This window comes from Kwoniella mangroviensis (assembly GCF_000507465.2).
Source record: "Kwoniella mangroviensis CBS 8507 chromosome 1 map unlocalized Ctg02, whole genome shotgun sequence".
NCBI lineage: Eukaryota > Fungi > Basidiomycota > Tremellomycetes > Tremellales > Cryptococcaceae > Kwoniella > Kwoniella mangrovensis.
The window spans coordinates 4,313,014-4,328,358 of NW_027062534.1; the positions used below are offsets into that span (position 1 = coordinate 4,313,014).

General features: G+C 43.3%; 8 protein-coding genes across 8 annotated transcripts; 2 read left to right on the forward strand and 6 right to left on the reverse strand.

The window, feature by feature from the left end:
* Window positions 1-93: 93 nt before the first annotated feature.
* I203_106728 (uncharacterized protein) lies at window positions 94-1,860 on the forward strand (the record flags this gene model as incomplete). Its single annotated transcript, XM_019151051.1, has 10 exons — window positions 94-263; window positions 364-445; window positions 547-585; window positions 670-778; window positions 858-884; window positions 954-1,039; window positions 1,125-1,163; window positions 1,274-1,457; window positions 1,549-1,604; window positions 1,693-1,860. 10 exons carry the CDS (start codon window positions 94-96, stop codon window positions 1,858-1,860), a joined length of 960 nt encoding a protein of 319 aa, XP_018999619.1.
* Window positions 1,861-2,442: 582 nt separating this feature from the next.
* I203_106729 (uncharacterized protein) lies at window positions 2,443-3,030 on the reverse strand (the record flags this gene model as incomplete). The annotated part of the gene is made up of 3 exons (XM_019151052.1): window positions 2,443-2,530; window positions 2,618-2,697; window positions 2,794-3,030. 3 exons carry the CDS (start codon window positions 3,028-3,030, stop codon window positions 2,443-2,445), a joined length of 405 nt encoding a protein of 134 aa, XP_018999620.1.
* Window positions 3,031-3,565: 535 nt separating this feature from the next.
* On the reverse strand, window positions 3,566-4,289 carry I203_106730 (uncharacterized protein; the record flags this gene model as incomplete). Its single annotated transcript, XM_019151053.1, has 3 exons — window positions 3,566-3,635; window positions 3,710-3,792; window positions 3,867-4,289. 3 exons carry the CDS (start codon window positions 4,287-4,289, stop codon window positions 3,566-3,568), a joined length of 576 nt encoding a protein of 191 aa, XP_018999621.1.
* A 1,003-nt stretch (window positions 4,290-5,292) lies between these two features.
* I203_106731 (uncharacterized protein) lies at window positions 5,293-6,076 on the reverse strand (the record flags this gene model as incomplete). Its single annotated transcript, XM_065518041.1, has 4 exons — window positions 5,293-5,402; window positions 5,493-5,753; window positions 5,809-5,895; window positions 5,956-6,076. 4 exons carry the CDS (start codon window positions 6,074-6,076, stop codon window positions 5,293-5,295), a joined length of 579 nt encoding a protein of 192 aa, XP_065373345.1.
* A 558-nt stretch (window positions 6,077-6,634) lies between these two features.
* On the reverse strand, window positions 6,635-7,111 carry I203_106732 (uncharacterized protein; the record flags this gene model as incomplete). The annotated part of the gene is made up of 2 exons (XM_065518042.1): window positions 6,635-6,945; window positions 7,006-7,111. The coding sequence occupies 2 exons, from the start codon at window positions 7,109-7,111 to the stop codon at window positions 6,635-6,637; spliced, it is 417 nt and encodes a 138-aa protein (XP_065373346.1).
* A 2,291-nt stretch (window positions 7,112-9,402) lies between these two features.
* I203_106733 (uncharacterized protein) lies at window positions 9,403-9,769 on the forward strand (the record flags this gene model as incomplete). The annotated part of the gene is made up of 2 exons (XM_019151056.1): window positions 9,403-9,616; window positions 9,693-9,769. The coding sequence occupies 2 exons, from the start codon at window positions 9,403-9,405 to the stop codon at window positions 9,767-9,769; spliced, it is 291 nt and encodes a 96-aa protein (XP_018999624.1).
* Window positions 9,770-10,604: 835 nt separating this feature from the next.
* On the reverse strand, window positions 10,605-12,172 carry I203_106734 (uncharacterized protein; the record flags this gene model as incomplete). Its single annotated transcript, XM_019151057.1, has 8 exons — window positions 10,605-10,720; window positions 10,804-10,839; window positions 10,893-10,979; window positions 11,040-11,201; window positions 11,299-11,385; window positions 11,487-11,654; window positions 11,733-11,909; window positions 11,980-12,172. The coding sequence occupies 8 exons, from the start codon at window positions 12,170-12,172 to the stop codon at window positions 10,605-10,607; spliced, it is 1,026 nt and encodes a 341-aa protein (XP_018999625.1).
* A 775-nt stretch (window positions 12,173-12,947) lies between these two features.
* Window positions 12,948-15,163, reverse strand: I203_106735 (uncharacterized protein; the record flags this gene model as incomplete). Its single annotated transcript, XM_019151058.1, has 2 exons — window positions 12,948-13,132; window positions 13,225-15,163. 2 exons carry the CDS (start codon window positions 15,161-15,163, stop codon window positions 12,948-12,950), a joined length of 2,124 nt encoding a protein of 707 aa, XP_018999626.1.
* Window positions 15,164-15,345: the final 182 nt, after the last annotated feature.

The window sequence follows — 15,345 nt, forward strand, 5'->3', positions numbered from 1 at the left end:
CTCCTTTTTATTCCACATCCCAGACGAATACTTTACAGAGGTCAGTCACTGAACAGCGAACGTGATAAACAGTAACCTATAGAGATCAACATCATGCCATATACCGGACCGATCAACAACCCACCAGCAACTGGTGAAGCTCCTTTTTGGGAGTACGGTTATATCCCATCGTTACCTATGGGTATAGTAGGTTGTGTGGCCTTTTTGCTCGTCTCTGGTGGTCAACTTTGGTGGTTCGTCAAGAAGAGAGGTACCAGGAGTGTGTGAGTTGGCCTTGCATGAATGTCCCCTGTTTTATCTTGTCCTCCCATTCATATCCATGGTTTCATAGTAAAGCGATGCTGATAACAAGCGGATTTATAGTCATGGTCTTTTCTTCTTTTCATGCGTTACTGAAGCGCTCGGTTACGGTGCGAGACTTTATACTCATGGTCACCCATTCAGTGTAAGTTCATGTTTCGCTCCTGATCATCAAGTAGATCATCAAATACATCCCTTCGCAGGGCAATAATCTAGCTGATTTCCTTGCTGCCTCTTTTCTATTAGGGAATGTCATTCTTACTCGGTATATCTCTTATTCAAGTGGTACGTCTCAACTTTACTCTCATGCATCATATCGCGATCATACTGAAAGACGATCACTGATAAATCCGTATCATGCACCCTTAGGCTACCATCCTCATCACTGCTGGGATTTACAAGTCCATCCAAAGAGGTCTCAAATACATGCCTAATGGTGATAGTCTGACTCCAATGAGAATCAGATCCATGTTAACCGGTAAATACACTATTACATCGCTCTCATTCCAAATTGTTTGTTTTTTTTTTGCTGATCTCGATGATCGATACTTTCATAGTCTTCATCATCCTCGATGTTGTTTGGGGTAAGTTTTCGCCTCCAAGAGTAAATACCATACTGTATCCAGTACAGTTTTGACCAAACCAATTCGCAGTGTTGATGCAAATTGCCGGTCAATATTTCTGGGCTTCAGCTCAGGCTGCTGAGATTGTCGATGATACTCCGATGTTTGCTCTTGGTGTGAGTGAAATACAGTTTCTAACATCAATCACAGTGCAATATCTTACTGACCACCATACTGTGGTACTTATTACTCATCTCGTAGACTTCAGCTCTTATCTTCTTGGCAGGTAACGTTCTTCAGGTAAGTGACTCACAGTTCTTCAAGACTGCCACATTGCTAGTACAGTCCCATGAAGACCTTGACGATAAAGCTGATTCCGATTTGGGTATGTATTTCGTCATTACTTTTAGGCAATCACCACGATCATCATTTTCGTATTCTGCTTTGTCATTCTCAAACGATCTACTCGAGTTCTCGCTATCACTCCACCAGAGACTATCGTCCCCCACATCAAACCCCTCATGGCGCAAATCATGATCAGCTTAGGGTTATTCTTCGTTAGGTTAATCATGAGAATCGCTGAAGGTGCTCAAGGTGAGTCAAATGACCAAACTATCTCTATGTATCATGACGGAACAAAGAAGGAAGTCTGACTGAATGAATGTCATGATTTGTATATATGTAGGTGCATACGAGAACGCTGCTACTAATGAAGTTTACTTTGGTGTTTTCGAATTTGCCGTGAGTGCTGTATACTGTAACATCTTCACGTATGTGATTCGAATCCATACTTATGGGCATCTTCTTTTTTGTTATGGCATGGAAATAGCCTATCTTCCTTATCATCATCCTTTGGGCCGCAAGACCATTACACAAATTCATCTTCCCACTCGGACACCCAAGATATCACGCCAAAGCTTCCGCCCAGGAGGCAGCTATCGCCTCGAGCGTTAGTGGCACAGGGAGCCAAACTGCCGATCATGGCGTGAAAGCTTAAAGCTGCGAACAACCGAAGGTGTGCAAGGAACTGGATAGATACTGTGAATTCAAGTAGATAGTGGCATACATGATCATAAATGGAAAGAGGATTTAATGGGGATTAGAGAGTAAATGAATGGAAAGAACGAGATATGGTATTGGGAGAAAATGTGGGAATTTAGAGGATTACTATTATAATAATGAATAAATCGTTAATGTCCATGTGTGAAGATCAATGTGAATGCATGATTATGAATATACATAAAATATCGATGGTATCGCTTTTGATTTTATCGGATGATTACATGAATGATACCATCCCTGATTAGGCGGTGTACAATTTCCATTATTCCTGATAGGAAATCAAGCGGTATTGTAAACTGCTCGAATACTGTGATTAAAATGTCATGAACAGGTCGTGAGCATTCGGCGCTTGACCTAATGAAAGCATCGACTCCGCTCATGGAATGAAGAAACATCGACATGGTATGCATCCTACTAATTTGGAACGTTCACCTCGTACTATCACACTCCACAACTTTTCGATAGTTACTACAGCGTCGCAAACAATGGGATAGCAGTACTATCTTCTCTCCCATCATCAAGCTTGGATTAGAGGAATCGCACCTGACAATTGATACTTCTGCTCAACATTGGCATCAGGATTGGCCTCTGAAATACCAAAGTTCCTATAAACCATTTGATAAACCGATGTCAGCAATGATTACTAAGTATGCTGTATGATATCGAAGAGTCGATCGAAAAAGTAGACTTACAAAGTAGTATTGGGAAATACCCTGTCATCTAGAGTAACGGTCAGGGAAGTCTCAGTGGTGTTATGTGTATAATACCCGGGCTACAACACAACCCAATATAATTAGTTCACATGCTCTACAGACCTGCATTGTATCGTATGGAACTCTGAAGGATGACTGCAAGAAGAAAAACTCACTCGAACCGATACTTGACCTTGGGTATATTGGATCCTATATAATGCATAAAACCCATCACCCCCTTCCCAGCTTAAATTGATGGTCTGTCCGGCGTAGAACACTTCTGGGAAATCGTTGGTGAAAGTCACATCGGGGAGAATAGGCGATTCATTTTGTCGTTGTTGGACGAGAGGAGAGGATAGGGCTATAGTGGAGAGCAAAGGGAGGAGAGCGAATAGTGATTTAGGAAATAACATCATGATTTGGTGGATGCGAGTGGCGAGAGACTTGGGGGAAGTTCTGATGATACTGTGATCGATTTCTGAGTATTATATAACTATGTATTCTCCGAGCTTCCTGTCAGGCGAAATTGGGCGAGTGATTGGTAAAGAATGCTATCCACATGAGGCCCAAAGGCATGGTGTATGGTGTCATCGACTAGTCCCCACCGCCTTGGCGCATTGACCATTTGTACCTGTACTAGTTTAGCTCAACTTCTAGACCCCATAGCGATACTGCGACCGAGATTCGGAGGTCAGGAAGGATCGAGACGGATGATTCCGGGCTGTACACACTGTATATCCAAACTCATATGGAGCTGGGAACTTGAGTAAATGTCCCAAGTTTGGATGCGGAAAGCTAGGTCATGCATGAGTTTCATGAGAGTCGTTCAGAGAGAAGGGAAGTAATGCTACAAAAGTACAACATGATCCAATATCATTCTGAGCTGACCTGATAGGAGATATCATGATCCAAGCCTCTTGGCTTGAAAATAGTAGGTCATTTTACTTCTTATTTCGAAAATGGAATGGTCTTTCTCTTGTATTGATCGCTCTTCTTATTTGACCCAATACCGATCGTCCTGAGATTCAACTACCCTATCAGCTACGATCCATTCGAAACTGTATACGAAAATGTATATAAAATTGTACTCACACTTTCGATCCATCATGCGAATCATCTTCATTTATGGTAAGTGGATAGGAAGTTTTATCCGTCGATCGTTCTAACACATGTGGCTACATTACATAATTCGACATCAGCATGGTGATACTGTAAGATTTATCTGATAATTTGGTATTTTAGAACTCACGTTGACATTGGACAGACCAGGATAGTTCAAGATAGTATACAAGATATAAGGTCCATCACCACCTTCCCACTCTAGGTCGATCTGATCCCCATTCTTAAGTTGGTCAGGGAAATCATTCGTGAAATGTAATCCTGTAGGTTTGGCAGAAACAGAACTAGAAGCAGAAGATGGTACGGTTCTGCTTGCTGAAACTGAGGCTGAGGCTGATGCTGATGTTATAGCTTCAGAAGTGATGGTTGGAGTTGCCGATTGCATCGCCCTGTTTGTTGTACCACTAGGAGTTTTGTCTGACATAGGCTCAACTGATATCCCAATAGGTTCCTTATCGTCAGATGACTGTCGAGCGATCAGCGTTGGTGCAGAGAGTACGACGGAGGTGAAAGATAAGGAAAGAACGGCGATGAGGTATCTGTTGAACAGCATGATGATGTCGGATGTCAAGTATTAAGGTAAGTTGGTAGGTGTTTAAGCTCCTTAAATGAGAAGAAATTGACTGGGATTTACTGGATCGGCTGCTTGATTGGGGGGATATCGACCATCATCATCTCAAGCTCCTTGCCTTTTATATCGTTCACTTCCTCAACTGTGTTGTATCTTCAATGTACATAATGCACAGGCTAACAAGTAGACACAGGTAACACTGTCAATTGAAGCACACAAAAGGCAAATACTACCCTTCCTCCCCGGTTCGATCGAGCATCGCAAATAGCAATCTCGATCACTTCTACACTATGTATCTTATCATTGATCTCCTTTATGCTATGCTCACCGGATTACCGGAATAGGAACGCCTCACTGACCCAAATGCCTTTAGATCGATGCGAGTACGTGCATAAATTACACTGATTCGTGCTTCTTTGTTTGAAGGTTTGAAGTTCAGGAACGGTTCGATCGCTCATCGCCCCTTTTCTGATAACGATAAAAGCACACAACCAAAAGGCGATGCACCCCTTTCGGTTTGAAAGATCCCAATCTGCCTAACACACCGCTTGACCATCATTAGATGACATTTGATGGGATTCAAGGATGCTTGGCCCAAAAATCCGATGCCCAACCTGAACTAAAGGATAATAGTAGTTCAACAAACAATGAACAATGAGTGTGGGTACAGCTCAAACGCTGTGATTTGGCTTTGACCCTACGGACGCGACAACAATATTGGGCTACTATGGTCTTGAGAGAAAGCTGTTTCGGTGTTGATACCAGTAGACAACCGTGACCCTAAGTCTAGACTCAAGATCAAATCCTTGTTCGTTGATACATACCACCGTAACTGGAATACTGATACATCAAGAGTAGCTGTTAAATGACAACCGAGATACGATGTCATGCTATAAAGTACAGTGTGTGTCGATAATAAGAATGGCTGATAATGCTAGTTTTTACACTATGTGGATCCTCATGATATATCACTCTTGCTCTACCATCAGAATAGACTCCTTATACCTCCCAAACAAAGACATGTAATCGACAAAAGCAAAATAGGAAATTTCGTTCCATCCAAACTCATGCCGATTATCGATCTGGTCGGGAATGCTGTGTACATACAACTAATACATCAGTATTCGAACAGAAGAGAGAAGGAAGTCGTAAAATACTCGGATGTATAATTGGATCCGGACTCACCACTACTGGTATTATTTTTCCTCCTTCCAGCTGCTCCAGCTGCACCCGCCCCCGTACCAGCACCTACACCAGCTGCTCCTCCCGTACTTGATTTCGATCCCGACGAGGATGAACCTGATGAAGATGATTTACCACTACTGGAACTACTCCCGCTACTGACACTTCCTGCACGTCCGCCTCCCCCGCCTGCGGATGCTCTGCGACATAGCGCTCTATCGAGTGTCTCAGAGGTCTCATCATCAAGAACATCTACATCTGAATCTATAATCGTCAGTCATCTAAGTTTACTTGATTGAGGAGGTGGTTCGAGGCTTACCGCATATTGTCCATAGCTCTTCATCTTTTTCATCATCTACTCCGATCGTATACTGCTGATCGTCCGATCCGATCCCTCCGAAATCATCTGTTATGACCTCACTGATAATCAGCTGATATCCTATGGGCGAAACAGCAGCAAGCTTACCTTTGATGACCAGCTCATCTGGAGGTAGAGCCATACCCAACTTCTCGGCTGGTAGAGCTGATCCGGTATGTAGGGATATGGTTACTCCGATAATAAGGATGATACTATTTATTTTCGTCATGTCGTTCTAGTTTCTGAGGAATAAGCAAAGTCGACAAGGTATGAAGGTTTTACAATATTCAAGAAGTGAGATAGTTGTAAGCAGATAAGGAAAATAATCGATATGTATAGCTGCGGATCCTACAGAATAAACTTCACGTATATAGATTCTTCGCCATCAAATGATCGACACGATGTTGAATTACGATTATCATTAACCGGAATCTCATATGACGCCCTGATAGATAGTGTCGTCATACTTCTCTCTCGACATCTTACGGCCGAGTGATGCATCAAGTGCAAAGCAGTGAGTTATGACTTACAGCATATCAAGCATGGATAATATGTCGTGTAGACAGGTATGTTTATGATTTACGTGTATGATCATGTATTGCTTAATCAACATTCCAGAATGGTATCCGAAATCTCAAGTCTTTGACTAGACGCATTTCACAGAATGGTTGACAAGCCTGACATCAGAGAGACGAGGACTGAAATGCCGACGATAAACTGGATTGCAACTATACCTCTTGTTCCTGCTCATTCGCAAGTGAGCTCGGTGTTCGCTCTTTCGCTATGGCTATAAGACACCGGTCGACTCACCCTCTCCAAAAGATCTGGTCGCAGTAGAAGTGGAAGTGGAAGTTGAATAAGAAATCGTAGTGGTAGTAGTGCTCGTTTTCGGTAATTTGATTTTCTTCTTTCTAGCTACAAGTTCGTTATCCCTTTTCTCCAATGACCCTTGATCTAGATCATCTGCTCCACTACCCGTCTCGATAGGGGATACTTCAGGAGCAAGGGTGATAGTTGGGATCACCACTAAGGGCGTCAACTGGTTGAATAAGCGAGGGGCTTTGATATCATCATCTGTCGGGGAATTGTGAGAGTTATCTAAATCGCAGCTTGAGTGACTCAATTTGAAAAAAAAGTCAAAGACCAGCCTGGACCTACCTTGTTTGGTCTCTGCGGGAGGCAAAGAGGGAGCTGCATGTCCGGATAATGACACCGAAAGTAGAATGACAAGGATGATAGCGAGATTCGGATATGACATTGGCATCGCGACGGTGATTGTGGTTGCGGGTGAGTCGAGATGGATTGGTAGTCATGAAGACCTCCTTGTCCTTCCAAGATGGATGTCCTCTTTCTCAAGAAGAGACATGGTATATTTCACTGCATGTACGTCACATCGTGCACGGTTGTTCAACACATATGACGATAGAGTGCATACCAACGACAATTGTCTCAGACACTTAGAACTTACGTTCTTATCTCCCCTGCACCTCAATTCAGTAGGTTTTTGGATTTAAGCAATGTAAGCACTCATCCCAACGACAATTGCAGGGCAAGAGTCTCATCTACCACAGCGAACAACCAGATAATTCCAATGACATACACGGTGTCTCATACAACTATTTTACAAATTTGTTACTTCTTACTACTATATGACATCCCTTTTTCTGATACTTTATCTATGATCTTCGACTTCATGATAGTTGGCGTATGTAATATGATGGGGGACTGTGAAATATGTATGTTTGGACGATCACGAATGTATATTATCGGTTGTCTAATCACATTACTCCAAGTCAGCTCAACTTCTTCAATAAAGAGTTTGGTCACCTTACAAGTGCGACCAGATTCCAAGGAGCGAAAACTCCCGCAATATCACCATCCCTACCATAAGGAGCGACTACCATTTCCCAATACCTTGTGAAAAAATAGGTGTTTGTGCTGTAGATCCTGAACCCATTCCTGAAGAGTGGGACGGGGAGGTTGGAGGGCTGTTCTGCGACCAGGTGACTACTAGTGTCACGGCTGTCCAGAGTAGTATACCGTTTGTGTGGATGAAGGGCGGCATGATTCATGAGTGATAGTACTGAGATTTGTGGAGAAGGGAAAAGTGAGTTCGTGAATGATTTCTTTGTGTCGTTCTTTGTATAGTTTGATTTGACTGTGGAAATGATAATATTGAAAGTCAAAGGAAAAGAATGATGATAACCTTTGATCTGGTTTTAGTTTGCTCATCGAGAGTGACCACGATGACCAAATCCACCTAGAGGATCTTATGAATCTGCATCACATTCCGGGTTAAGCCGTCATGAATTTCACAGATCATATGATCAGATGATTTCAACCGTTTTAGTACGACATCCCGTCTTAGTCCGGTTAACTCAATCGCGTCAGAAGTAGTCCCACGTATTCATGCGGAGTGAAGTGGAGTGTGAATGGTGTATATAGCAGGCAGCAGTATCAAAGATAAAGGAAAGTCATGTACTCATGGCGAGAATCGGAAACTCAACTCAAGTCCAAAGAGGTAGCGATAGTTTCCGTAATCGGATTCCATATGCTTAAATTTTAATTGGTCGAATGGCTTTCTCCCTTGAGTTGGGTTGGAGTTTAGAAATCTTCAACAATTCTCACGCTTTGTTGATGCATTCCTGAACATGGCCTGCTCGCTCCAAGCGCATCAGATTCGTGTTTTACCATGGATGACATTCCTGATGATCTAAGGTGAGCAGATTCAATTCTTAGAACCGCATTCAGGAATCCATCTTGCGGACGTTGATCAGGGCAACTAGCTCAAAGGGTTATGCCTGACCAGTAGCAGTAGCTGGACCGGTACTGCGGTGTAGTCCTTTCAACCTACGTGGATCCAACTCCTCCCGATAATCATTCTTGTCCTTCCTACCTTCATGTGATGGGCATATAAGATTAGGCCAATCCGATTCTTTCCTATTGTAAAACATTATGAATACATGCAACATGAACAAACGTGGCAAACCCTTGAAAATTAAGGTTAACCGGTTCATTCCGTAAATTCCCTTTGTGTTGTTTGTTGGCTGTCTTTACGCCCTTACGTACGAGAATGCGCTGATACCGGACTTGGGAATGAGCTGCGATTCTTTCCTTTTTCCTTAATGCGTTCTCACGTTGATAGTAGGCGTTTCATCAGACATGCTCACACGGTTTCTCCGTACGTACCAAGCCGCAATTGAAGGAATGCGAATGGAGAAGTGATCGTTGAAATCCGGGGTAATCGGTAAACGCACATACCAAAGCAAACCGTTGGCGTCCGAATCCGATAAGATACTTACCGTACTCTATCTAATGTTCTACTATACGGTTTACTGGTTGTTGAGGCAGAGAGTAATGTGCGATAATTGACGAGATGCCAATGGTCCAGAAAAGGTATATAAGCCCCCTCTTGGAAGGTCGAAATCCAACTTTCTTCTCTCCATCATCACAACAAACAAACAACAAACAAAGCCTCTACCAAACCAAACCAACCAAACCAACCTACTTCTTATTCTTTAACGAATAATTCAAACCAACCAAACAATAACAGCAATGTTCGCTCGATCTGCTCTCAGAACTACCGCCATGGCTTCCCGAACAATGGTCGCCAGAAAACAGCTGGCTAGACGTTCATACACTGTCCCAACTTACAACGAACAAATAAGAGCTTTCTTCAAAGCTAGACCCGTCCCAGTTGATGTCTACCCCATTCTCGCCATCACAGTAATGATGTGCTCTTACGCTTCTTACATGCTTACCAAACACAGTGAGTTTCTCTCCCCTCTCCATCTTCATACCTTTTGACGAATCATTCGCTGACGAGCAATTTGATCAATCATCAGTTCGAGAAGACAACGATCACGTACGATGGGGTCCAGGTATGGGAGGTGTAAAGTTTCAACTCCCAGGATCCCAATAGATCCTATCTCCCCTTCCACCTCTCATTCCTTGGAAGACCCAGCTTGGGCTACACTCGAACTCATCATAGCATAGATTCAGGTTTTCTCACTCATGATTTAATTTCCTCTTCAATCAATTAATAATACAATTACGGTTTCTCTTTCTTTCTCATTGTTGTGCTCTAGTTGTGTTTTATTCCTATCGTTGGCCACGATTGTACAATTTAAATACCTAATTTCTATATATAGAAAAACAGTAAAAAGTAGAAAAAGTGACAATTAGATATAATCACATCTGCTTGATTATGCAAAAGACTTTTTGATGATTACCCCTCGACTGCATGAACATGGATATTCAGCAACTCAGCAGTGGACGTCAGTTACTTCATAGCGATACAGTCAGAAGCGGCTTCACCTCATCAACTTGACCTCAGCTTACCAATCGGATTTGAACATTATCGATCGTACCATACTCGCTCCGGACAAGATCGAGCCTTTCTTTCGCTTTTCCAATGGACTTGGTGTTCTCAGGCATGATATAATCGATATCCTTGACCAATCGCCTGGTTCTTGCTGCATCCCGCTGGCCCTGATTATATGGACAATTTCCAATGGACATACATGCGTCTTGTCTCGCTATTCAACTCCATACTGTATATTATAAACTCTCATCACATCACTTTCAACTTCGACCTCTTCTTCTGTGTTTCTCATTCAGAACGCGATCACCGCCACTATACATCCTCACGGTCATCAGGGGTATCAAAATTTTGGTAAGCCAGATCAGAAGAAGCATTGACGGCAATTATTTCTTGTTCCAGCACTTCCAAATATTCCTCAAACTCTATAAATCCATCATTCGACGTCTCTTCTCTGTCCAGTGATGCCTCCATTCGCGGGCTCGGAATCTCTCTTACCCCGTTCAGTTGATTCTCCCGAAAAATGACCACCTCGTTTATCCCAATCAGGAACTTGCCAAAGTGAACAAATCAGATTGAAGATCCCTATTGAATGAACGGTTGAAAGGTTATTCGTGAATCGTGTATCAGCTCACCTGAAACAAATGGTTCGCCGTCCCAAACGATACCCTCTGTAGACCGATCAAGCAACGTCAGTAGTCAAAGTGGGGTTGACAAAACTCACCATCAATATGATCCTCAGAGGCTTTATCATTCGCTCTTTCCATCCTTCTCTCCTTGTCCGAAGATCGCTTACTCCAATCATGTTGGGCTATTCATCATCGACTTTCAACAATGCTTGCTATGACTGGATACTATGTAATCGTCTCACAGGATGATATCCACAAAATCACGTCATCTTCCGTATCAACATCCGGACTTCTTTTTCTTCCACTACAATCGAATCCTTGTGCCTGGACTGGATCGTTCTCTGTGGACTGTTGAGACCAATGTACGAATACGTTGTCAGATTCCGATCCGGTATTTTCGATACCTGGAGTACAAGATGAATGTCAATGAGTCAACCATATTATTCAAATCAATGGCTGTCGGTACAAAGTTTTGGCAAATGTAGAGCCGAAGGACCTCACTTCCAACAGAATCTCTGACGCAGGCTACAGATGAATTACTTATGGAACGAACGTCAAAAGCTGGAGTTTGATCCTGAGCTTCGACGACTGGGAATCAATCAATCAATCAGTCGATCAATTCAATTAATTAATTCACCCTCAATAAACAAACTTCTCCTCTTGGTAGGCAGGAGATGCTGGTGACTCACCGGTACCTGCATCTCTCTTGGCACATGTTAGACATGAGCCTTCCTCGGATCTTCGTCGAGCATCAAAAGCGGGATCTTGTTCTTGATCAAATACGACAATTAGAATTTGAATATTGATGATACATCTGAGCTTCTCAGACACACCGGTATCCTCAAGTATGACATCCACTACGAGGGAACCCGACAACAATCCATCAATCCGATATCATGCATGATCTTGAAATAAGAGGGCATAGTCGTACTGACCAGTTATAAATCCTTTTCTAACATTAGTCTCAACAGCATCATCTCTGTCAACCAACTCTAAGTCCTTTTTCATACTTGTCCCATGTTCTGGCGAATTGAGTTTGGACGATCCCATACTTCCGTAGAACCTGGAATCACCATATGCGAATATTCCACCATCGCTCGCTCGATCTTTCTCTATATAGGACATCAGTGCTTCTCAGCATTGTGACACCACACCGAAATCAAAAGGAAGATCGGTGTTTACCTTGATGGTCGGAACGCTCCCATACTATATCGCCGTCCACGCCGGAATCGGCGGTACCTCTTTTATCGAGTAGAGATAATCTACGGATTTGATATTCGCTCCTACCGCTGAGAATTGCAGGGGCAGGGGCGGGAACGGGGACTGAATGGACGGACAGAGACCAGAGGATAGAAATCAGAATGATTGATCTCATCTTTGGCTAAATGGAGTTGTATAAGAGTTCGAATTTGGTATTGTATTTGATTGATATAATATGTGTGGATACAAGTGGCCACCAGCCATGAGACTACCCATCTATATACAGATCAGAAAATGATAGGACAGAAAGATTCATCTTACACCGCTCACTTGCATGCCAAGAAGATCTCGAGCAGTCTGGATTATGAACACTAAGGACGGATCTGATGATGTTCATATGATACGTGAATTCAGATCAGTACCTCAGATCTGCCTAAGGAGCATGTGGAAGAGTGTAACACGACCAACAAGCATGTTCGATTTGTGTTTGTGTTTATATTGTGTTTGTGTTTATATTGTGTTTGTGTTTATATTGTGTTTGTGTTTTATGTGGTTGTTGTACGACATCCCTAAGTATGACAGTCCCAACCCATCACGATGGTACATTAAGCCTTCCGGACAACATATATATATGCATATAATTGAAATCAAAGATAGCTAATATATTTAAAACTCATCTACTCTACGTTCTGGCGGTACCACGACCAGCGTGTCCGATAAATTCTTATAAAAATCCAATCTCTAAACCGAATAATATACCATTTCTCTCTAAGGCGTTATTTATACCTGAAGGAAATCCTAAAATGTTCCAGAACGATCATCCAATATTCCGGAACAGTCCTAAATCTGCGAAAGTGCATCCATGTCCGTCAATCTTCCATCATCGCTATACCCAATCCTTGTCCTTCTCCCGAATCCTAAAAACCTAAATTTAACATTTTATCCAGTCCTTAATCCAACCATTCCCATTCCAAATCGGAATTATAAGCTGCCCCGTTGATATAACTAACCATCACTCCCATATCCCAATTATCATCCGTCAAAGCACCATATGCACCAGTAGTAAGATCTAGGGATCTCTTCGAACAACCTGGACATCGATCTGCAACTTGAGCGACAATCGATTTACCTCCCCCTACACAACACAAATTGTCAGTATCCACAATCTATATAGCAAAAGACAAGAGATAGCTCAAGTGGGTGACGAAGAGAACATGTAATACTTACAAGACAATTTCATATGATGTCCGCAGATAGGATTATTATTAGGGTTCAACCCATTATATCCCGGCCAATTATCGAACAACTCCGCTGAGACAGCTACGATGTAATCTGAGGGTACGTTTGTCCAGCCACAGGCTCCTAGACCCGTATCGAAATATGTTCCCCAGCCGTAGAATGGTCCGTCCCCATCTAAATCTGCAGAAACTGCAGTGGCAGTGGCGGCGGTAGAAGTCGAAGTGGTAGATGGTTTGATAGATGTAGTAGAAGATGCTGCTTTGGAAGTAGAAGTGGAAGTGGCTTTACTGGTGGTAGTAGAACTGGCTTTGCTAATAGTTGATGAAGCTGCTTTACTGGTTGATGACGCCGCTTTACTGGTAGACGAAGCTGCTTTACTGGTAGATGACGCTGCTTTAAGTGTTGATGACGCTGCCTTACTTGTTGATGACGCCGCTTTACTAGTAGATGGAGCAGCTTTACTGGTACTCGATGAAACAGCTTTACTGGTAGAAGAGGCAGTTTTGCTGGTGGAAGAAGGTGCTTTACTCGTCGATGAGGCAGCCTTACTAGTCGAGGAAGCCGCTTTGCTGGTGGAAGAAGCTGCTTTGCTAGTCGAGCTAGCTGCTTTACTCGTCGTGGAAGCCGCTTTACTAGTCGAACTAGCAGCCTTACTGGTTGAGCTTGCTGCTTTACTAGTACTGCTACTCGAAGTAACCTTTGAAGTGGTACTACTAGCACTCGATCCCGTTCGACTCGAAGTGACAACTGCCGAACTCGTCTTGATCGAACTTGCATTATCACTACTTGCTGCCTTGGAAGCCGAAGAAGTGGTAGTGGAAGTTGACGGTTTGGAAGTTGTCGAAGTGGTCAATCGGGATGTTGTACTAGTAGTCGCTGCTTTGGAGGTCGAAGTGGATGAAGCAGCCTTAGATGTCGAAGTGGAAGACGCAGCCTTCGAGACTGAAGAGGCTTTAGAAGCTGAAGCGGAGGAGGAAGATACTTTGGACACAGAAGTGGAAGTCGAAGGTTTGACCGAGGAAGAACTGGATTTAGCGGTAGTGGAAGCCGAAGCTGACACCGACTTGCTACTTGATGATGTTTGTGATCCACCTAAGTTCAGAGTGGCTTTAGCGGAACTTGCAGGAGCAGAAGAGGATTTCGAGGCTGAAGCGGAAGCTGAAGATGATTTGGCAGTGCTTGAGGAGGAGGAGGAAGCGGCACTTGACTTGGCGGTCGAGGAGGAAAAGGATTTGGAAGCTGAAGCGGAGGTAGAAGAAGAAGCTTTGGAGGCTGAGCCTGAAACTAAGGAGGAAGTTTTTGAAGCCGAGGCTGAAATTGAGGCCGACGCTTTGGAAGCTGAAGCTGAGATCGAGGAAGATGCCTTCGAGGCAGAAGCAGAAGAAGATACCTTTGACGCAGATGCTGAAGCTGAACCAGTTTTCGACACCGCCGAGGAAGTGATCGAAGCTGACGCTGAACTGCTCTTCGATGTTGACGAAGAGATGGGAGCAGATGACGAGGATGATCTGTTGACTGAAGAAGACATAGATGAGAGGTAAGTCGATGATGGCGAGGTAGAGGATATCACACTGGTTGTGACGGTGACAGTGACAGTTTTAGCTGAGCAAGTACCATTGGAGGTAGTTGCTCTTTTCCTCCTCTTGACCACTTTCTTGATAACATTTCTTTTCTCTCTATCTTTAACCTTCTCTGACTTCACGGTCACTTCTACTTCCTGCCTTCCCATCTCCAAACTCTTTGACCTCTTCAACCTATTCATGAACCAATTGGAATGATGTCTCGCTTCTGCATTTCCATTATCTGCTGCTCTTGCCGCTACTTGTGTCGCATAGCTAATAGCTAAGGATGGGTCCGGTGAAGGATTGGCATTGGCGTTGGCCGTGGCGAGTAAGGGAAGTAGGGAGACGAGGGAAAGGAATTTCATCTTGACTCTAAAGGTAGCTGGGTTGAAGTTGAAAGTTGAGGTTGATTAGATGTAGTATACCGACCTGCGGTTGTAAGGTAATGAATGTGTTATTAGTATTATAAAGTTGAATGTGGGTGTAAAAGAAGGTGGGTATCGCTACCAGAGCGAATATAGGAAGTCGGATTAGAGATTATTAGGAG